This window comes from Plecotus auritus, assembly GCF_963455305.1.
Source record: "Plecotus auritus genome assembly, chromosome: 1".
Lineage (NCBI taxonomy): Eukaryota > Metazoa > Chordata > Mammalia > Chiroptera > Vespertilionidae > Plecotus > Plecotus auritus.
In genome coordinates, this window is record NC_137770.1 from 42,264,708 (window position 1) to 42,288,062 (window position 23,355).

The 23,355-nt window shown below is 51.3% G+C and overlaps 1 protein-coding gene across 2 annotated transcripts in view; it reads right to left on the reverse strand.

Annotated features, from left to right (window-relative positions):
* Nucleotides 1-18,196: 18,196 nt before the first annotated feature.
* SAMD4A (sterile alpha motif domain containing 4A) overlaps nt 18,197-23,355 on the reverse strand; it is a 221,150-nt gene continuing 215,991 nt past the window's right edge. Inside the window, exon 12 of one of the 2 annotated variants that reach the window (XM_080643317.1) lies at nt 18,197-18,913. In XM_080643317.1, the coding sequence (XP_080499443.1) occupies nt 18,885-18,913 (29 nt within the window). In that variant the 3' untranslated portion in view covers nt 18,197-18,884. The remainder of the gene's footprint in view (nt 18,914-23,355) is intronic. The other variant, XM_080643316.1, reaches the window with a different exon arrangement.

The window sequence follows — 23,355 nt, forward strand, 5'->3', positions numbered from 1 at the left end:
ACAAACCCACACCGTGTGATCATTAGTCAGGGCCTGGCCATCACGTCTGGCTGCCTGAAGGAGTAATAAAATGTAAGGGGAAGGACCAAGGCTTACCAGACATGCAGTGAGGAAACTAAATTGAGTGCTGGGGCTACATGTTAAATCAAAATCCTACATTAAATCAGGACTTTCGGTTTCACCTTCTTTCTCACCAATTCCAGTTGTGCAGTCTCTCTGGCCACACTTTTTATTCTTCCCCATATATCAAAGTTGGTGCTTTTCAAACTTTAAAAAACCCATGTATTTTTTAAAGAAGCAGAACCTTAAAACATAAAAATGGTCGTACCTAGACCCCCAGTAAATAAAGCGGGTAGGAAGATAGACGCTTTGGCTGGCAGGTCGGAGTGTGTGGAGCCTGCAGCCCCAGGCACCTCTGCCCGCTCCAGGGCCCCAGGGGGCACAGACAGGAGTCCCCGTTCTAGGTGACAAGCCTGGGTCAGGCTCGGCCAGATTTCACTTTCAGTTGAGCTCTGGGCCTGCCAGAGTCATAAGGATACTGCCCAGGCCTGGGGCCCACTTCTCTGCCAGCCGCGGTGAAGGCCTTCTGCAGGGCCATGGAGCCTGTGGCGGAGGCAGTTCCTGGGAGGCCTGGCGATGGCGATGCTGCTTCTTGCTGGACCAAAAGGGTCTTTCAGCATCTGGATACTCCCTTCCCACCATGGCGTGTCCGTCAGACTTACTGCATCCTAGACAAACATCAGAGGCTGTGCAACTCCAGGTACCGGGAACAAAGAAACAAATTGGGAACATTGGGTGTGAAAGAGATTTTAATAAAGATCGAACTGGCTCCGTGCGCAGATTCTGCCACTCTTCTTATTGCGATCTGGACAGTGATGCAGGTGGAGAATGAAAGGCGGTTCCTATCCCTGGCTCTGACGGCCCGGGCAGCCTCGAGGGTGGCTGGCGGCAGACGGAGATGCCTTTGCAGGGCTCCAGGGCCGCCTCCCGCCCGCCCTCCGTGGGCTGTGGCTCTCCCACCTCTGCCCCCAGGCCGGGCCTGAGGAGCTGTGTTTCCACCAAGCTCTCTGCACGCTCCTTCTTCCTCCCCCTCCTAACGTTTATTATGGACAATTTTAAGCCTATCCCAAAGTAGGTGGAATCGTGTCGCGAACCCCTCTGTACCCACAGCCCAGTTTCAACAGGGACCAATAGGGACACTCTTGCTTCATCTTTACCCCAACTCACACCCCGCATATTACTCTGAATCAAATCCCAGACATCATATTATTTCATCCATAGACAGGGCAGTAGGTATGGTTGAGATAAGGGCTTTTTGTATTTTAAAGACAAAAATCTCACTATCATAATCTTATCTAAAAAACTGAGCAAAGGCTTCTGGGTGTTTCTTGGGCAGAGTCCAGTGTGAGGCCCACTGTCTGATTGGGAGGCCACTTCAGTGGTGGCAGGAGCCACGCCTGACATGTTGGAGGAGGGTGTGCGTTTGTAAGACTTTTTCCCGTTCCAGGTTACATCCCGTATCATTTTATATTAGTTTCAGGTGTACAGCATAGTGATTAGACAATGGTATACTTTACAAAGTCGCCTCCTTGATATTTCTTGTACCCGACTGGCACACACGTAGTTGTTACATATTAATGATGATATTCCCTATGCTGTACTTTACATCCCCGTGACTACTTTGTAACTACCAACCTGTACTTCTCAAACCCTTCACTTTTCCACCGCCCAGCCAGATTGTGTTCCCCTCTCTGGAGGGGCTGGTGGCTTTGAAGGTCTGGGGACAGGCCACTTCCCTGCCTGCTTTTAGATGCCTGGGGAGGCCAAGGCGTGTCCCCCAGAGCCTGGTCTGTCCAGAGGCTGTTGCTTACTGGCTGGCTGGACACTCTATCCCTGCAGTCGGGAAGACTGTCCTCCCTGCCAAGCCCCGGCTCCCGAGGTGTTCACAAGAGCTCGCTGGGGTGACCCCAGCAAAGGTGTCTGGTACCTGCCTGGTGAATCCTAGTCTTGAACTTGGAGGGTTGTGGAGGAGGAGAAATGCTGTGGGGAAGATGGCCTTGGCTTTGGAGTCAGGAGGTTCCATTCCCTGGCAGGGTAGGGGATGGGAGCTCAGATGGTACAACCATAATAGATGGAAGTTTGATGATGTCTCTCAAAATCACAAACGCCCATCCGCATCCCTTGACCCAGCAAATCCACTTGTGCAAAGGCACATGCGTACAAGGAGGTTCAGTGCAGTGTTTGTGACAGCAGGAGATTGGCAACAGCTCATGCCCATCGGTAGTGGGCACGTCAAATGACGTGAGGTTATTCCGAACAATAGTCTCCTGAAAGGAAGGGAGGCGGCAGCTCTATGCAGTGACTGCACAGAATGATCTTCAGGGATATTATTGAGTGAAAAAGGCAAGATCCAGATGTGCTACCTTTTGGTATTCCACTCTTTGTGCCTTTTTAATTTATATGCATAGAATATGAATGAACAAGTTGCAAGAAACTAAAATCCAACATTGTCCCTGGGGTGGTGACCAAGAGAGACAGTGGTGGGAGGGAGATGTGTTTTTACTGCAAACACCTTGGTAAAACTTGAGTTTTCTACCATTTGTATGTATTTAAAATAAATACAGTATATTTAAATAAAACCGCTGGCATTTTTGGGCTGTGTGATTTTGGGCAAGCCACGTTTGTGAAATCGGGACCTAGGTTTAGGTCACAGCGCTGCAAGGAGGATGAGAACTGACAGATAAGCACAGGATGTGGACTCAAAGGGGGTTCAGTGAGTGGAGCTTCCATAATTGTTTATGATTATGTTTAACTTGTTACCCTCTGGACACCAGGGCAGGGAGAACAGTCCCAGGCTAGGGGACAGTGGTTGGGGAGACCTTGAGCACCTCAAGGGCCAGGATGGTCTTTTTGTTATCTTTGTCCCCTCAGCCACTTCCATGCCTCTTCCCCACCACACCCCACCACACCCCCCTCTCTCTGCCTCTCTCTGTGTGTGTGTCTCTCTCTTACACACACACACACACACACACACACACACACACACACACTCCCAGGCACAGCAAACTTGTGTTAATTTGAGTTGTGCTAGTCCAGAGCTGCCTCCCCAGAGCAACTGTAGAATCGCTGAGATAACACTGTCCACCAGAGGGCGCCAGCTGCTGCATTGCTTTCCTTCTCATTTCTGGAACCTCTCCTTGGGCTGCTGGAATGTGACAGGAGATTTGCCAGGGAAGATGTTTAAGGTGACCTTTTTCTCCTTGCTATGGCCACTGAGTACATTGTCAATGTAAAGCCTGGGGGATTCCTAGCCACAAAGGGGCTGCAGGAACTGGTGTAATAACCCTGGGAACGGGTGTGTTTGTGTGCGTGCATGGGCTTGCATGGTGACCATGTGCACGTGTGTGTGTGTGTGTGTGTGTGTGTACGTGAGTTGTATTCAGTGTGTGTGGTATGATGTGCATGCATTACCATTTGTAGTGTACGTACACATGTGTGTGTGTGCAGGACCCCATGTTGTGAGTTCCAGGTCAGTTAGTCTGCCTGGACGGTGACTCTGCCCTGAAATGGACCGAGCTGCCCAGGCATCTCTGCCCCGCGTGGTCAGGGTCCTACAGCCTGACCACTTCTCATTTGCAGAGTGCTTTACATTCCCAAACCCCTCCACCCACCCTGACCACTGTCTCTCATGGACCTGTCCCACCATCACTTCTCACCTCCCTGTGGCTTCATTAGCAACCTCTCCCCAGAAAGCAGAAGGGAGGAATCCCCCAGGGCAGTGGACGGCAAACTGCGGCTTGCGAGCCACATGTGGCTCTTTGGCCCCTTGAGTGTGGCTCTTCCACAAAATACCATGTGCGGGCGCACACGTACAGTGCGATTGAAACTTCGTGGCTCATGTGCAGAAGTCGGTTTTCGGCTCTCAAATTTCAATCGTTGTACTGTTGATATTTGGCTCTGTTGACTAATGATTTGCCGACCACTGCCCCAGGGAATTCCATTTCCCAGGGTCAAGTGCTCTTCCTTGCAGGATGGCATCTCCCAACCCTTTCAGGCACCTAAGGGGCTTGTCTGTGCCCTCTGCCTCCACCTCCGTCCACAGCAGACACAGTGGGGCTAGGGGTCATTTCTCTCAGCAGCCCCTCTGAGACATCATCACAGGAGCTCACGGCTCCTGACTCTCAGACCCAGTCTCCAAGCCTCCAGCAACAGCATGGATTCTGAGGGGAATGGAGAAGTGGTCTGTCTGCAAGCATGTCAAACTTTTTTTTTTTATTGTTTAAAGTATTGCAAATAGTACATATGTCTCCTTTTTTTTTCCCCATTGACCTCCCCCCGGTCTCCCCTACCCGCCAGTACATGTCTTTACCTGCCCCCCGCCCCAGTGTCTTGTATCCATTGGTTATGCTTATATGCATGCGCACAAGTCCTTCAGTTGATCTCTTACAACCCACCCCCCCCCAACAACCTCCCCTGCCTTCCCGCTGTAGTTTGACAGTCTGTTCAATGCTTCTTTGCTTCTGTATCTATTTTTTCCCCATTTCTTTCCTTTAAAAAATCTTGCCTCTGCAGACTAGAAATAAACATATAATAACAAAAACTGTTTGAGTCCCCATTTCAATGTCCAACAGTTCCTCATGTGTAGATGTCAGCAATGATATCTGGATGGTGGGCACATGGTGGCAATGCAGGTCCGACCCTCTCTGGTTTGGTCCTAGGCAACCTGCAGCGACGCACAGCTGCTGACTGCTAGCGTGGCAAGGCGTCGTCAGCGTCTCCCATCTCTGGACTGTTTCTCCTCTTGTCTTCGTGGTTGGAGCAGACCTGTCAATTCCTCTCTGTTGCAGGAATCCACATGTTCTTGGAGTTGTTTTCTGAAAATATACAAACATATTCTCGACCAAAAGTTAATAAAGAAATCTTTTCTATATAATTGATTTGGGATCCTTTTTATTTTTGCCCAAACAATTTTCCTTTGTCTTATTTAGACACCATGTGTGTTTTTCATGGGAAGCATGTCAAACTTGCATGCCTCGTGTATTTCACCACCAGGCTCCCTGGCAGTTTCTCTAAGGTGCGTCTGAGACCACGGATGGGCCCCACGGGTTGGCTGTCAGCAGGAGAGGGGAGTAGCTCTCCCCCGGGGCCTCCCGTGGCTGCAGGGCAGGTTAGAGCCGAAGCTTCGAAGCTTCCTCGCTCAGTGGAGGCAGGTGGGAAGCCACTGCGGGCATTTCTGTTCCTTTTAACATTTTTTGAGTCAGTCCCAGTTTGCCGGCTTCCTGCTGGCTCTCCACGGAACCCAGCCTTTGAACGGGAGACTGAGCCAGAGCAGCCTCCCCTGTTCCCCGAAGCTGAGAACAATTGCTCATGAAAGCCCTTTCAAGCAGTCAACTCCCCTGCTCCGAGGCTGTGAACCCCGAGTGACCCACACGTTGCAGCCCAGCTGGAACGGAATGAGAACGAAATTGGGCTACTCAGAATGCACTGCTCAGAGTGACAGGATGAGGCTGGGCCTGGTTCTGAGACCCCAGCGATTCCACAGCTAGGGGGTGGGACAGGAGGCCACCCAGCCATCCAGGGTGCCACCTCATCTGATGACACCCCTGCAAGCTCCTCCAGGCTTCGAGGGTCAACAGAGAGGCAGTGAACCCAGATAAAGTGACCAGAGTTCGCTTGTAATGGGACCAGGTCCCCCAACAGTGAGGATGGACATTGGCCAGACAGGACCCTAGAACCTTACCCAGCTGGGCACAGGCAGGGAAGGGTTGCACTTCCCAAGGCCCTTTGTGGCCGTGCGACTTGCTTGGGCTCAGGATGTGTGAGCTCACTTGTGGAGGAAGCCACATCCCTCTTTTCCTGTAGTTGGCAGCAGCGGTGCCAGCCTGGGTTCCAGTGGTCTGTATGGAGCAGACGCCTTAGCTGACCTGGGATGGACATGCAGCCCAGTGAGTGATAAGTCTTTGTGGTCTTAAGCCAGTGAACTGTTGAGGGTGTCTGTTAATGCAGCACAACCTAACTCAAGCTGACAGATACATGGATTATCAGGTTAATGAACTCTGGCTAATAGATCACTCAGCTAATGTGTTAGGCCTCCCAAGCAACAAAATTAATTATCCTAGTTGAAATACACATACTTTCCAAAACGCAAGTCTTTGTGGTAGGCATTGCAAGCACCTCTGCAAGCCAGCAGGGGGAGACATTTGGGAAGTGGCCCTGAGCCCGCTGAAACCCCACTGCTTACTCCACCTGGTTTAGAGGCTCCCAGGAGGGAGGGCACCCAAGGACTGTGATGGGTCAGGTGCTTGTCCTTAGTTCTCTGATGAGTGGATGGAAACAGCTGCCTTTGACCCTCGTCTATCAACGAGGCAGAAGCCCGTAACATCATCAACCACTTCAATAGAAGAGGAGAAGCAAGTCACCTTAATGTGTGGTTCTCACACTTGGGTGCACATTAGAATCACCTGGGAGCGTAAATGCCTCAGGCCCAGGCCCTGCCCCCGGACAGTCTGGTCTCTCGGGGTGGGCCGGCATCAGGCCACAGTTCCGAGGGCTCCTCTTCCTCCACCAGGGACACATTTTAGCCAATGCCTTGAGATGACCCTTTTTTTATAAAATTCTAACTCCTTGTGTAACCTTGCGTCTCAGCCTGCAACACACGTTGGAAAGAAAAGGTTTGGGGCCCTAACTGGTTTGGCTCAGTGGATAGTGCGTCGGCCTGCAGACTGAAAGGTCCCAGGTTCGATTCCGGTCAAGGGCATGGTTGCGGGCACATCCCCAGTAGGAGGTGTGCAGGAGGCAGCTGATCGATGTTTCTCTCTCATTGATGTTTCTAACTCTCTGTCCCTCTCCCTTCCTCTCTGTAAAAAATCAATAAAGTATATATTAAAAAAAAAAAGAAAAGGCTTGGAGATTCATCATAGTCTCCTTCATGCGAGGGCTCATGTGGAGCTTCTCAGAGCCCAAGACGGCCAGCCATGGTCCCCTCCCAGCAGGATCTGGGGGTATAGACAGACTTGGATTTGAGCCCCTGCCTCGCCCCTCCCTGTAACAGTTCTGTGACCTCGGACAAGTTGCTTGATATCCGTGAGCCTCAGTTTCCCCATTTGTAAGGTGGGGGTAATCTTAATGCCAACCTTACTCACGGAACACAATAGTCTCTGCATCATGGCTATTTATTATACCTCCCAGGTGACTTGTGTTAAATGATGATGCAGGTCAAGTAGCACAACAAATTCCATCTGCTGCCCCTACCCCAGCCCACTCCTTTCCTGTGAATAAAACCCCAGCTTCCCAACTGCCTAGGCCAGAAAGTGGGGAGTCAGTCTGGACTCTTCAGTCTCTTCCTCAACCCCACGCTCCGTCCAGCGTTAATCGTGATGCTGCCCCCTAATCACCTCCTAGATCTGCCAGCCCCCTATTCCCCCGTCACTCCTCAAGTGCGTGGGTTGTCTGGACTAAGGAACCCCTGGTGGGTTTCCCCAGCCTCCTTTGCCTCTCCTTGAATCCATTTCACAAAATGAAGACAGAGTAACCTTTCTAAATCTCCCTACCAGGTATTAAAGCACATTTTAAAGCGAAAATTTGGCAAAATGACAAAATAATACCTGTGATGGTTAGTTTCTTTTGTCAACTTGGCAAGACTAAGGCCCCAGTTATTTAACCAAATGCTTACCTAGGTGTTGCTGTGAAGGTGTTTTGTAGACATGGTTAATACTTACAATCAGTTGACATTAAGTAAAGAACATCCTTGATGATGTAGGTGGGCTTCATCCAATCAGTTGAAGGGCTCAAGAGCAACACCTGAAGTTTGGAGGGAGGATGGGAGGAGGAATTCTGCCTCAAGACTGAAGCATCAACTGCTGCCTGAGTTTCCAGCCTGCTGGCCCGTCCTCCAGATTTCCGACTTGCCAGCCCCCACAATAGAGTAATCCCTTAAAATGTCTCTCTCCCATATACAGGGGTGGGCAAAAGCAGGTTTACAGTTGTGAGTATGTGAAACACAGAGAATGTCCAGTAGACTACAAGAAGGTGCAAATAGCCCTAGCTGGTTTGGCTCAGTGGTTGGAGCATCGGCCATCAGATTGAAGGGTCGTGGGTTTGATTCCAGTCAAGGGCATGGACCTTGGTTGCAGGCTCGATACCAGGCCCTGGTTGGGGCGTGTGTGGGATGCAACTAATTGATGTGTCTCTCTCTCCATCTTCCCCTCTCCCTTCCATTCTCTCTAAAAATCAATGGGAAAAACATATCCTTGGGTGAGAATTAACAACAAAAGAAGACTTTGTAAATAATGAAGACTGGCAATTTGAGCACTTCTGAGGTTGTACGTAAGTGCACTGTGCCATTGTGACATTCTTTTGAGTTCATAAAGCTGTGTAATAATCATAACCTGCAGGTGCATACAAACAACTGTAAACCTACTTTTTCCCACCCGTGTGAGTATGTTTAATGGTGTTTCTCTGGAGAACGCTGACTGAGAGAATACCCTTTACTCCGGCAACCCCACTTTGCCGCCGAGGGCACCCTTGCACACATGTGAAATCACCCTCATTTCATCGGGGCCTTGTTTGTCACAGAAAGAATGCAGGCCACCGAGTGCCCAGCAGTAAGGGGCTGGTTAAGAAGTCATGTTTTTTTTTTTTTTTTTTTTTTTTTTAAATATATTTTATTGATATTTTATAGAGAGGAAGGGAGAGGGATAGAGAGCTAGAAACATGGATGAGAGAGAAACATCCATCAGCTGCCTCCTGCACACCTCCCACTGGGGATGTGCCCGCAACCAAGGTACATGCCCTTGACCGGAATCGAACCTGGGACCCTTCAGTCCGCAGGCCGACGCTCTATCCACTGAGCCAAACCGGTTTCGGCAAGAAGTCATGTTAATCCACAGAGTGGGGCACTGTGTAGCCACCCCAAAATATGAGGCAACAATGTAGAATAGTTTCCAAAACTGATGTCACACACACACACACACACGCACACACACACACACACAGGCTGAATAGCAATGTGCATACTGTGCTCTTTTGTGTGGAAAAAGGGTGAAAATATATTAGAGTTTGTAAACGTATAAACTATCTCTTGATGGGAACACCAGAAACTAACCCTGAGAATGTCCAGGGAGGGTCACTGGGTCATGGGCTAGAAGGGAGACATTTCGCCCTTGGGTGTCACAAACCCAAAAGCCTTACACCTGATCCTGTTGCCGGCAGGCTCGGGCAGCTGTGGTCCTAGGCTGGCATCCTTTATGACCCTGCGGCTGCCTCCGTCCATCCCCATCCGGACCCACTCCTGCCCACTCTGCAGTCTCCACTCCAGCCCCGTGTTCACTCACTCCAATTCCTCACACTCACGTGGTTCTCACGCCCCAAATCCAAGCTCCGGCTTGTCCTCTGTGCTGCTCGCTTCCTCGGAGGGACCAGGCGGGTGGCTTGGCTCTGCCGAGAGGAGCCCGCTGTCCCTGCCCTCTCCTGCCCTCTGTGGACACCTGGCCCCTGGGCGCAGGTCATTCAGACTGAGCCTGAGCGGATCCCTCTGCCCCTGGCCCCCCAGGGTTCCTGGGGCAGCTCAGGTGTCTCAGGTGCACACAGGGGAGGAGACCTCGCTGTACCTGGACCTCACCTACGGTTTCCAGAGGAGCTTGGCTCTATGTGTGGACGACGTTCTCTGTCTCAAGACATGGTGCTGGCCAGCCCCTGGCCCCCGGGAAGTCCTGTTGAAGGAGGAAGACCCCGAGCCTGGGGCCTGCCCTTGTCTTTTCTGGGAGGCGATGGATCCGCACCCGCTAGAAGCACACCTGGATAGCCGCGGGGAGCTGCAGGTGAGGCGCATGGCCTCTGTCGGAGGAGAGCAGAGGGGAGGAGGAGGGGAGGGGAAGCAATCCAGACCCCAAGCCCGGGAATGAAGAAAGCAGGAGGGTGTGTCTCTCCAATTGGGTGGTGGATGAGAGAAATGATGTGTGGAGTAGGCATTTTATTCCTCTCACTCGCAATTTGCTGTCTTCGTACAGATTCCATGGATGAGTGATGGGGTCCTCGGTCAACGCCAGAGGGACTCCGTCGGTACAGGGAGGGGAAGTGCATGCTTAGCCTTTTCCCAGGGAACGGACCAGGGAGAAGCCCTCGAGAAAGCAAGGTGGTGAGTCCGACCGGGCAGGTTTGACGGCGGGCGGGGGCACGGGGGGTGGTTTGAAGGCTCATCCGATCTCACTGGGAGCCTGTCAGAATCTGATGACAGGGACGCTGGGAGTATCTCCGGAGGACACTGGTGCACACGGGGACACCAGCCCCGCCTGTGGTCCCACAGCGGCTGCACCTGGGACCTCTCAGCTGCCTGCAGTGCCAGCAGGGCTGCTGGGGCCTCACTCACCAAAGCGCCGATGTTGTTTCTCCTGGATTGGACTTAAAAAAATAAAATAAAATAAAAAAAACTCAAAAAACCGTGGGACACACTATTTAAAAACATGCACTCTGAGTCAAGCATAAACACAAAGCTGTCTTGTTATAAAGTCGGAGCTTTATAAAGTTGCCAAATGTTTCTCCGTTGGCTTTCAACATTGAAGTAGAAACCACTTAAGAGTGAAAAAATATTCCGTGGAGGAAATTCTCAGACACAGAACTCCCAGGTTTACTTCACAGAGGACTCAGTGTCTGGCACCAGGGCGGGGGTGGGGTGGGGGGTAAGGCTGGTGGGCGGGAGCCCCGAGCCAGGGTACCTCCGGGAGGACACGGTGAGCCACCGCCCGCTCCAGGGGAGCTCCTCAGTGGTAACCCCGATGGCAGGCTTCAGTTTTGCCAGTGTCCCATTTTCCCAGGCACCCCCATTTCCTCCCTCACGTGCCTGTGTCCCAAGTGTGTAGACAGACACACCCCAGAGGACACCGTCTATTCTCCGTCCTTCTGGGCCGGAGCTAAGAGGCGGGAGTGGGAAGACGACAGGCTCAGGGTTGCTGTGGACGTTAGGTTTGGCTCTCACCTCCCAACCCCGTCCCACTACCTTCTGGACCAGCCGTGGGCAAACCACAGCCCGCGGGCTGGATCCGGCCCGTTCGTCTGTTCTATCCGGCCCGCGGAGCCGAAAGAGCGGAGGGTTCCCTTGCTCTCCCCTCCGCTCCTTTACTTTGAATTTATATTAGTTCACACAAACACTCCATCCATGCTTTTGTTCCGGCCCTCCGGTCCAGTTTAAGAACCCATTGTGGCCCTCGAGTCAAAAAGTTTGCCCACCCCTGTTCTGGACCCTCCTCTTCATTCCCTTCCAACATGTACCCTGTCACAACTCTTTCCTTTTTATCTCTTGCTAGAGGCCCTGTGCATGGATTTGTGCACATTGGAAGGAAATTAGAAGGTGGCCTGCGGGGTGGGACTGGGCGAGACAGGCCAGACACGCCCTGGAGCCAACCTCCTGTGGTCTCTCCCCTGGCCGGCTGCACCTGGGGCGGTGCCGGGGCTCAAAGGGCATCTGTGGAGTGAGCGGGGTCCCTTGGACTGGCCTGTGGGGATCAGTCCAAAACTGGCAGTCTGACATTCTCCGAGGGGTCCTGGCGTGTGAGAGGGTACTCTGCAAAGTTGCTGTCGCTCAGCAGCTCCTTTGTTGAGCTTCTGCCCCCTGGTGGTTAGTGCGTGTCATAGCTACTGGTCGGAGTGTCTGCCCCCTGGTGGTCTTTGCATGTCATAGCTACCGGTCGGATGGTCAGACGGTCTCTTAGGCTTTTATATATATAGATAAATGGCAGGTGAACAAAGCACTTGCCATTGTTGGGCCACTTCCCTGTGCACCGTAGACACCGCCTGCCCAGAAGAGGGAAATGTTGGCGTTAGGGTTTTCGCTTTTTTCTTATTTATTTTTAAATTTATCTTTATTGTTGAAAGCATTACAGGTGTCCACTTTGTTTTTTTTCCCCCATTGACCCCTCCTCCCTGCACCCACCACTCCCAAGCCTTTGCCACACTCTTGTCTATGTCCATGGGCCATGCATATAAGTGCCCCAGTTCATCTCCTCCCCCCCCACCACCTTCCCTCTGAAATTCATCGGTCTGTCGTTCTATTCTCTGGATCTATTTTGTTCATTAGATGCCACATAGGAGTGAGATCATGTGATACTTGTCTTTCTCTGACTGGCTTATTTCACTTAGCATAATACTCTCCAGGCCTCTCCGTGCTGTCTCAAAGGCTACGGGATCCTTCTGTGTTACTGCTGCATAGTATTCCAGGGTGTAAATGTACCAGGTCGGCGTCAGGGTTTTCACCGTCTCATCCTGAGGCAGCCTCCCAGGCGATTGTGCGGGCTGACCCCACGGCTCAGGGAGTTAGAACTTGATAGCAACTTGACAGAGTACTTTTGTCCGTTGAATCTAGTACAATATTGGGGTCTTACAATTTTTCTTTTACTTTTATTGTATTTTACAGAAACTTGAACTGTGTGGGTTGGAAATAAACAGCCACCTCCACAGGTGGGACTCCCAGAGGGTGTGAGAAGCAGAGTGAGCCAGGCATCCCGCCTCCTGTTGAGGACCCAGCGGCTGCCGGGCCCAGAGGAGGTGGCTCTCAAGGACGGAGGTGGGTGGATGGAGGACAGAAAGCGGAAGTGCCTGCAGAAGCCATGGGACGGTACCCGGGAGGTGGGTGCTGGAGCGTGATGTGCTAGCACAGCCCCGGGGAAAGGGCAAGGGACAGAGTCTGGGCCGCGCTGTGCCTCCGGGTGGGCCAGCCCCACCCCGGCTGCTCCACAGCTTCCTCGAGGACCAGGTTCTGGCCATGGGGGAGATTTCACTGCCCCCAAACCCTCCCCTCAAACCCTGGGGCAGTGGGTCTTGGGCTAAGTGGGAGCCAAGGCCACCGGTAGATGTCACTCGTGGCTGTGGAAGGGACCAAGCCAAGCTGCTCTCACGACTTTGGACTCTCCACTCTTTCCTTAGGGTGGAGCGTGTGGATGGAGAGCACCCATCCTGGACTCCCGGCTCAAAGCCATCGCAGCCCCTCCCAAGCCAGCGTGCGATGCAGGTGTCCATCATCCCTGTTTAATAATGGAATCCGATCTCTTTGGGGGAGGAAAGGACGGTTAGGGGGGTTCCTAAAACCTTTACCAGGTGAGCGGCCTCTTCTCCAGCATTGAGTATTCTGTTACAAAGCCTGCTGGGAAAGAGCTGCAGCTTTGTGGATCAAAATTGCTAACCTGCCCCGCTCCGGGCACCATGCTGAGCCCTTCATGTTCCCTCTCCTTCACTCTCCCAACCCTCCCATTTACCCTCATTCCGCTCATGTCCACAGTGAGGCCGGACTTTTCTCTTGTACACTTTCTCCCTCCTTCCTTTAAATACTCTGAGTCATACAGCTTATTTGGGTTATACGACTTTAACTTCAGGAAGAATTTCGTTTAACGTCTCAGGCATTTCTTTGTGTTTCTAGGGAGCATTTTGAATTTCACATGTCTCCTGAGTAGCCTGGGCTGATGAGCAGGGAGTCGCCACGCGGTCATTGTCCCAGTGTCAAGCTGCGTTGCCTCAGAGAAATCTTGGCCTACTAGATTTCGATGGCAATAACCTCTATAGCCCCTGTTTTCTTTTGTCTTTAACATTATGATTATTATTATTACTATTACTATTTGGATTAGAGACTTATATAAACCTTGAGTAAAAATAGGCCAAAAACCAAACTCAAGGCTCAGAGCGGTTAAGGACCTAGCCTAACATCACACAGCCAGAGAATGCTGGAGCCAAAATTCAAACCCAGGTTAGTCTCTTTAGCCAAAGGCTTAGCCAACATTATTTAGAACTTATATTAATATATTTTATATATCAGAGTGGGATTAGAAGTATTAAAATGAGGTTTATACTATGTATACTGTAGTTCAAACCCCAAGGCTCTCAGGAGGTTGCTGTTTCTTTAAGCAGCGGATAAAGAGTAACATATGATTGCAAAGGCATTGAGGGTGGAGAGCAAGCTATAAACAATATCATCTACAGCAGCAGTCGCCAACCTTTCGGTCCTCACAGACCACCAGTGGTCCACGGACCACCAGTTGGCGACTGCTGATCTACAAGGTTAGAGTTTCTATTTAGATACATGCCCCTTAGTCAGGTGATGCATTTATTGGCTACTTTGGGCACAGATCAAACTGCATAAAACTGCTTAAAAAAAAAAGCAGTTCAGCCCTAGCTGGTTTGGCTCAGTGGATAGAGCGTCAGCCTGCGGACTGAAGGGTCTCAGGTTCGATTCCGGTCAAGGGCATGTACCTTGGTTGCAGGCACATCCCCAGTAGGGGGTGTGCAGGAGGCAGCTGATGGATGTTTCTCTCTCATCGATGTTTCTGACTCTCTATCCCTCTCCCTTCCTCTCTGTAAAAAATCAATAAAATATATTTTTTAAAAAAAAGCAGTTCATAGATGAAGACATAGTTTGCGTAGAATGGTAAGGTGGGAATAGTTTACAGGGATGTCATGCTCATTCTTCCTTGCTGGCTTATTTCTAAGAATCAGTTCTTGTTTTCTAATCGATCATATTGACAGAAAGGAAAAAAACGACACACACACACGCCAGTGTTACAAAACCTTGTATTAATCATTTCCCTTCACTTTCAGTATAACGTTGATATGAAATATAGCCATGATTCTTAGTTACAGGGGAGGAAATGAGTAATAAATACATTGTAGCAAGTTTAAACCACAAGGGTGTTTCACTGGTAACAACATTTGAAAACTGTACACTTGCAAAGAACAGCATCTCCAAACATTAGTATATCTGTATATCAGTAAAGCTTTTACATGTAACAAACATGCTATTTCCATATATGACAAATTTTAAAAATATGCATTGCTTGGCAACATGAACTAGGCAAAAATAGTTCTTTGTTCACTAACTTTATACAGAAAAACAGGACAAAAGGCATGCATGTACAATAGAGATGCCTGCATGGGGCATGCAACAGAAGAAAGCTTTTTAAAAGTCAGCTTACATTAGGCATAAATACATGAGGGTTATATATTAATAAGGGAGGAAGTCTTCTGTTGGACACTATTAACACTCCTGTTTTCTTCCTATTCCTCCCAGAGGAATACACATTCACCTTTAAGTAAAGATAAAGGAATTACAAAAACAAAACAAAACAAAAAAAACCTCACTTTGCAAACATCTCAGATGACTTGTAAATAAAAAAAATCAGCACTAGTGTTATCACAGCCCCATGTGCAAATTATCCTCTGCAGGCCTTCTTGTAACAGGCACACCCGAGCGCCTGGGCCAGGCTGCTTCTTGGCACCCAAGCTGGAGGGCCTGCCGCGGGCATCTCCAAAGAGGGCCAGCGAGACTGGGGCCGGCTTTCCTCCCCTCGCTGCCCTTCTGGTGGCATGCCTGTGCATCCAGCCCAGCGCAGCCCAGGCTCTGGGTGAGACCCTAACGCTAGCTGGGCGTGCATGTCTACAAACCTTGCCCTGGCACTAGCTACAAGAGGTGCAGAAGAACAGAAGACCCGGAGAAGCCTCCCATTCCGTAAAAGGCAACCAGTGACACCTCAAAAGAAAACCGTGTTTCCCTCAGTGTCTCTTCAAACGAACGGGAGACAGGGGCCCAGCTGTCGCTCCAATCCTGAGCACCCAAAAGGGACCATCGATACCCAGGACTGGAGAGCTCGGTGCAAACAGCTGCCTCCTACAGGCAGACCCAGCAAAGTCTGGTTTGCTTGCTGGCCCTCGGTTAGCAAGTGAAACTCAAAAAGCACGAACGTATCAGCAGCAATGTTTCGTTTCTTGTACACAGTTCATGTGTGTCTTCCTATTGTTTCTGTTAAGAAACCACTATGAATAAAAAGCACCAGTAAAACATCATACATGATAACAATATTGTAGAACGCACTGTCCCTGGGACAGTGTAGAGATGCCAAACACACACACACACACACACACTGCTTGAATCAGAACAAGTGGGGTGGGGGGGAACATGGGAAATAGATTTTACCTGGAGATCTTTAATGTTTCCTATTAATATAAAACAGTCGCATTTGTGGGTCCATGGGTAGATACAAAAAAAGGCACTGCCATGTTAGTACTAAATATCCGACTTCACAGCCTTACGCATGCAACTGTTCGATTCTTTTATAAATAAAATTCTTTTGCTTTAGGATTTTTAAATGGAGCTGTATACCTGCAGCCAACACAGGACTCGAAACGAGGTGGGGCTAGGCTCCTAAAACTGATCAGAACACTCAACTTAAAAAAAAAAAATTAAAACACTAAGAGCAAAACACAACTAAGTAGATAAATCTATACACAGTCAATAAAAATAAGCTTTTCTTTTTTTTTTTTTAAAAAAAGAATATGTTGTTATTAATAACAGACTTTATCATGGTTACCAGCCATAGCAAGTTAATAAGTAACATATCCAAAATAATATCTCTAATAATCAGATAACCATTGTTTCTATATTCAGTGAAGGAATAAATAGAAATTCAGATTTGCAAATACTTTTAAGGTCTTCCTTTTAAAGGAGTCATGCTAATGTGATTGTATTCACAATCTGGTTTCTGAACAACCGCTGTCTCTATGGGTTTGTTTTGCACAGACTTGAATGCTTTCTTATTTCTCCACAAGATGTGCGGTACCACCGTTTTCCTCCTCTTTAACGTTCTTAGCATCCAAAAACCACTTCCACAAACCCTCTGGTCCTACCTTTGGCCTTCAACACTTTTAGCCTATTTTTCCTGCCTTACATGTGATCGCCCATTCCAACACATTCCTCAAGTAACACTAGGCTTATTTAGAAAAGGGATGTGGAGGATGAATGTTAATGGCACTTGGTTAAAAAAAAAAAGTCAACTAAAAAATGCCGCCTCTTTCTGCACATGGATTTGCATCTTTAGAATGTGCTACGCAATGAGAGCTCTCTCTCTCTTCCTTTCTCTCTCTCTCTCTCTCTCTCTCTCTCTCTCTCTCTCTCTCTCCTGATGCAAGATTTTGTAAGTTCAAGCCTTCACTGGCTTGAACCTGGCTTGCTAAAGGCTCTCTACAGTTAAGATACCCTCACCCTTTTAGACCTTAAAGGGACTTTAAAAACCTTATCACAACCTCCAAGGCCTCTCAAGGCTTCATGGGGTGTACATTTTTAATCTTGAAGGTGAAATAAAGTTGTCTGGATTTCATTAAGGCCTTTTAAATCGGTATTCATTTCATTAACTGTTTTCTTTTCAATAACCATGAGCAAGTGCAGCAATTTTCATGGTCTGATCTTTTCAATTTTGACCGACTTCACTTAAAAAAAAAAAAAAAAGGAGAAAAGGCACCAGATTCACCCATTTACTAAACAGACCTCATGTCCTCTCCCCGGTCTCGCCTCCAGCTGAGCGTTCACTCCATCACGTACACAGCCCAGTTTTCCAGTGCACAGCACAGTCCTCTTCCATTCCCTCTAACACCCTCCATTGCAGCGGACTCCGAAACGGAGTCTTTCTTGCCCTTAAGACATGGAGCAATTACTCCGTGGCAGCGTGGTTTGTTCATCTCTCACCAGGTAAAGAGTGGCTTTCTCTCCCTTCTGGGTGGAGGGGAGATCAGCCCACCACACAGCAAATCCCTCAGGAACACCATGCGGACGGAAGCGCCGGCTCCATCACGCAGTTCCCTTTCCCACGCCTCCCACTGCCCACGCGGGACGGTGGGCGGCCGTGCCCTACACCTGCCTCCGCTCCCTCTGCTACTTGCGGACCGACCGAACCGACCGTTTCTACGCGGCTGCTGGCCGTGCCCCTTCCTCCCTCTCAGCAGAGAACCGGCTGAGGATGCAGCCCCAAGCGCAGGGTCCCGGGAGGACCCACTGCCAGCGGCGTTTTGAGCTCATAGTCTGGGTACTAAGGCCTCTTGCAAGGAAACCAATGTCCATCCTTGCCTTCCATCCTTGCCTCTTCTCTCCAGGGGCACTCGTCCCACCTGTGTGTGCCGCCAGTGACGGGGTGAGAGCCCGTCGGGCGGGGAGAGGTCTCGGGTGAGGAGCAAGTCCAACAGACAAAGGGCCACGGGACCTTTCGGAACCCCTGGGTGGCCCGCAAACCCCTCCTGGAGGCCCCCCCCCCCCCAGCCCCAGTGAGCACTGGGCCCATGTCAGCACATCTCATCCTCCAAAGCCACCTGCACGCTCCCCCGCCGACCGAGCAGAGCCCGCCAGCCACCAGAAAAGACCACCCTGCTGCTCGTATAAAAATAGAGGGGAAATGAATCCATACAACAGATCCTTTACCAAAACCATAGTGTGAAGAGAAGCTCCATCCGAACGCTTTCCACATTATGTACCCTTTAAAACTGTTATGTAAACAATACACAAATCAAAGTTTCTCTGAAATTCTGCTGGGGGGAATCTCTCCCTTCTTGCCCCCGTTGCCATGTGGCCCTCTCCGGGGGCTCGATCCCAAGCAGGGGCTTCAGGGAAGTCCAATGGGGGGCAGAAGAGCGAGCGCCGTCTTGCTTTGGTCACAGGCAGCCGTGACTTCCTCCCAGGGCCAGGCGGGGAGGCCTGCCCCCAGAGCGGCTCTCAGGGCTGGGCTCGGCCTCCCTCCTGGGTCTCTCTTATCTCTTTCAAGGCAGTACTCTCTTCCCCCGCTTTGCATCCAGGAAGCCACTTGCATTCCCTCCACCTCCCCCCACCCCCCAGTCCCATGTTTCCCTAGAGACCCCCCCGCCCCCCACCAAGCCACCCCAGGACACAAACAAATGACAGAATAACCAATCCCAGGTCTACTGATATGTTTACAAGGATGACCTACGCTCTCACAAAATCCAAGTGGGAGAGGGACCAGGGGAAGGCTGCAAAGCATCCTGGAGGATTCCGTGCAGCCCGACGATGGCTGACACTGGACCCGCAGCAGTCGATGTCACGGCCAGCGCGGTCTCCCTCATCTTCAGCTTTAGATTGTGGAGGTCCGGTCCACCCCGTCTGGAGAGAGAGCACACAGCGGGCATCGTGAGCAAAGCACTTCTGATCAGCCACCTGCTCCCACACCACGCAGGTCGGGCCTCCCAGTCTCTGAGGACAGAGAAGGCCTACATTCAGTCCGTCAGTCACTCAGTTATTCCATACCCACCCACTCACCAGCCGGGAAGTAGCTGTTTTGCCTGTAACCACACTGAGCTGGCAGCCAAGACGTAGAGCCCCAACCCTCGCCGTCCAGGTGCTCACATCCTAGTCCCAACTCAGACCTGTAAGCCCACTGTGGTGTATGAGTGGCAAGTGCTGCAGTGCGGTGTGTACCAGGCACGGCGGAAACACGGCAGAAGGAGTGTTAAGTCACCCTTGGAAACCGGGGCCCGTTTCCCAGAGATACAACATGACTTCTGTAGATGGTGCTGCAGGAGGAGAGGAGCAGGAGAGGATGAGTTGGGGCGGGCACACGGCTCACCGATAGGCTTGATGATGGCCATCAAACTCTGAGCTGCGGGCAGGCTGGGGGCTTAGGGTGAAGGATGGGGACGGAGGAGCGGCCGGAGATGAGGCCACAGTCAGGTACGGCCTGCAGTGCACCTGCAGGTGGACCTCACTCACATCCCTCTCTCTGGGAGCATCTCCCTCCCATCCGGAGGCTCTGCTGAATGACATGGCCGTAACTCCGAGCCCTGGTCACCGCTGAGCAGACCTGGGGGACACATCGGACCCAAACTGACCCAGATTCTCTGTCTCAAGAATCTGACCAGGGGCAGACACCCCCGTCAGGCGTGGTGGGCACCGGGCACGGAGAGAGCCTGTGGAAGACGGACAGTGTCGAGGCTGCCAGGATGTGCGGTGTGTGCGTTGTGGGCTATAAAGTGTGTGTGTGTGGGGGGTGCACCAGAGTTGAGAAGCTATGAGTGGACAGACGGCAGAGGGGCCCAGGGCTGCCTGACCCCTTTCTGGCTTCCTGCTTACACATGACGGTAGGAGCGTGCCCAGGACCAGACTGTTAGGGTCTGCTACTATGAACGGGAGCTTGGACGTCGGGGGTTAGGGAACTGTAAGCCGTGGAGCTGCCAGGTCTGATTTTAGAATGGTTTTCCTGGCAAGGCTGGTGGTGCCTACAATGGTCCATGCTGGAGCCGACGTGGACTTATCAGCGAGCAGAGAGAGGGGCAAGGGCTAGCCATCACAGGGGGTAGCAATGGCTGTGCTCAGCGACCACGACCTGAAGGCCACGGCGGGGGGAGGGGCGGGGGAAAGGGGGTGCAGGGTGCCTGCCTGGCTTTGCTCATATCCCAACGTCAGCAGACGTGTCCCAGTCTCAGCCTAGATATCACGAACCTGGCCTACCAGATGGAGCACCTAGATTCCCTGGGCAGGACTCAGGTGTGAGTGGAGGGCAGCTGGAGGACCTACGTGGCATGGAGGCGTCCTGAGGCTACTGAGGGGGTCTCTGGGCCTCGGCGTGGCAGTGCCTGGCTGGCGTATCACCAGCAGGGACGTGGAGGAGAACGATTTCTTAATTGAAATTTTGATGGTGATCACTGCCGGTTCACATACAATTGTAAGAAATAGTACCAGGTTTCCCCAATGGTATTATTTTGCAAAGCTTTAGTATATTATCACCACCAAGATATTGACACAATTTACCCATCTTATGTAGATTTCCCTAGTTTTCCTTGGACATGTGCGTGTGTGCGTGTGTGTGTGTGTGTGTGTGTGTGCATGTGCGCGCGTGTGTGTAAAGTTCTATACAAAAGTGTTTTTAAACGAGGGAAGCAGATGCCCCCTAAGGTCATCTGTGACATCAGATCACCAATCCTAGAGGCCCTCAGATGTGCACTTACAATCCATAACCTCTCCCCACCCTCTGTGGGTGTCTACTTGCACCTCCTGTGGTGGCTCTGCAGTGGGAACTGGTGACGGGAGAACAGGAGGGGTGTGTGGGCACACAGGTGTGTGCGTGGGGTGGGGTGCAGAGGTCACTCCCTCATCTGCAGTGCACACTCTTGCCAGGGCCCCCTGGCCCACTCATTATTGCCCACCCTTCATAGCTGTGGGAGTGGGGAGCTGGAAACCTGGAAATCCCAACTACCCACTGCCCGGTCACATTTTCAGGGATTCCAACCACATACCTCATCTACCCAAAGGTGACGTTTCCATCTGCAGGGGAAGGACCAACGGGCAAGGCCAGACTCACCACTTACCGCTGTGCAAACTGTGCCTTGCACAACTCCAGGGGGTGCTAGTCACATGCAACCATCATAGCGTTTATAGTAATGACGGCATATTTCGAATAAAAGACAGAACAGCATGTTGAGAAAGTGGAGCCATTTCCGAACTTGCGCAAATCTCCCTGCCAGCTAGATGTGGGGCTGTAAGACCCAGGATGGAGCAAGGAGAGACGGTGAGAGGAAGGGCAGGGGTCATGGGAAGGGCAGGGGTCATGGGAAGGGCAGAGGTCATGGGAAGTGCGAACCCCAGCACATCGGAGGGAACTGCGCATTCCTCTCTATGGTACACTTCACTGCAGACTCCATTCTGCTGGGAGGAACCTCGATTTTGGATCGGTTGCCCATAGAACCCCTCCGCAGTGAGAAAATAACGACCAGGCTGGCATTGAGACTTCCTGAAACCTAGGCCACCAGTCAGGGGCTAGCCCCAAACAGCCAGAGTAAGCCTTACCTGGAGACTCACAAACGACAGAAGCCACCCACCCAGGGTTCCCTCGGGGGCTGTGTTGGAGGGGCTGGGGGGAGGGGAAAGAGGAGAGGAATAGGAGCGCCAAAGAGAAAAGTGGTGTAAGACTGGCACCAGGAGGGCAGCCTGGGGGAGGAGACAGAGAGCAGAGACATCAGCACAGAAGGATGGGCTCCCAAGGCCCGGGCCCGTGGACCGGCCGCACAGAATGGCCATCCTGGGACGTGGTGCCCAGGAACCTGAGCAGACGAACCTCCTAGTCTGCTTTCCTCTCCCTAGTTATTGGTCTTCCTGTAAAATGACTTAATTCATGGCCATTCTGTCCCCAGCAAGGTCCCCTTCCCTGGCACCTGGAAGGGGTGGGCCGGCAGAGCGGCGCTGCCATGGCAGGAGGGCATGCGGCCACTGTGCCCAACTGGGCCACCCGGAACTAATTTGCACTCTCTGCTCGGGGAAACCGCTTACGAGGCTTCCCACCAGAGGACTGCCGAGAAGAAACACAGCAATAAAAAACCTTAGGAGAGTAATCAGATGAAAACATTAGCAAAAACACATCCGTTCAGAAAGGTTTTCTGTAAAAAAACGACAGTAGAATGGGCTGAAAAACGAAGCCTTTTGAATAAAAGCCCCCCTTTAATAAAGAGCATTTGGCATTCTTGTTACTAATGATGATGATGTTAGTCCGTAGCAGTTTGGAAAGAGCTTCCAATATGCCAATTATCTGCGAACTATCCAGCCCTGGGGGAAAAGGCCAGTCTCCTCGCTGGCTCAGAGGCAGGGAGAGCTCCCCGCTCCCGCCACCCCAGCCACCGGCAGGTGGGAGGGCTGCCCAGGCCGCCTGCAGTGGCAGAGGGTGGCCTGATGAGTTAGGGTCTATGGGGGTTCCCTTTATGAGAAACATGGAGATATGATTCGCATACCACACATTTCATCCTGTTCAAGTGTACAGTTCAGCGGTTTTTAGTATATTCACAGAACGGTGTGACCATCACCACCATCTAATTCCAGCATATTTTTGTCATCCCAAAGAAGAACTCTGCACCCACTCCCCGCTCCCTGCAGCCCCTGACCACCACAGTCTTCCTTTCTGTCCCTATAGATGTGCCTGCTCTGGACACTGGACATGTCATCGGTTCACAAGTGGAATCCTGTTCTGTGTGGCTCCTTTCACTTAGCGCATGTCTGCTGCCCCCCCATCCCCCCCCCCCCCCACAGGTCACAGCCTGTGTCAGTACTTCATTCTCTTTAAGGCTGAACCATATGGTTAAACTACATTTTGTTCATCCGTATCTATCTGCTGATGGACTTCAGGTTGTTTCTCTTTACTCGTTAGGGGCTACTGGTGTGGGCTGACCCAGTCTCCTCAGTGAGCTGGAGAAGAGGGTCCTCATCCCTGAGATACCAGGGATGGACCAAGGATGCTGGGCAGCTTCCAGGATCCGAATGGCCAAGAGAGAGAGAGCAGTGTGTGCCCATGGAGCTCCCGGCACCTGGGAAGGTCGCAGGAGGAGCTGTGCCCTGAGAGGCATTGGGTCCCCTCCATCTGGCACGGAGCAGACACTTCCTCCGGCTGCAGACAGCCTCACACACACCCTCCACCCTGCTCCATGCAGAGCATTTTAATCTGCCTCGTTTGGTTTCAGGGTAAGGCTGGGTGTGCAGAGACTAAACTTTAAAAATCCCTGGGCAGAAGGACAACGCTCTCTGGAGTAGTTGATGGAGCTTCCGCCCATTTCCCTCCTTCCCCC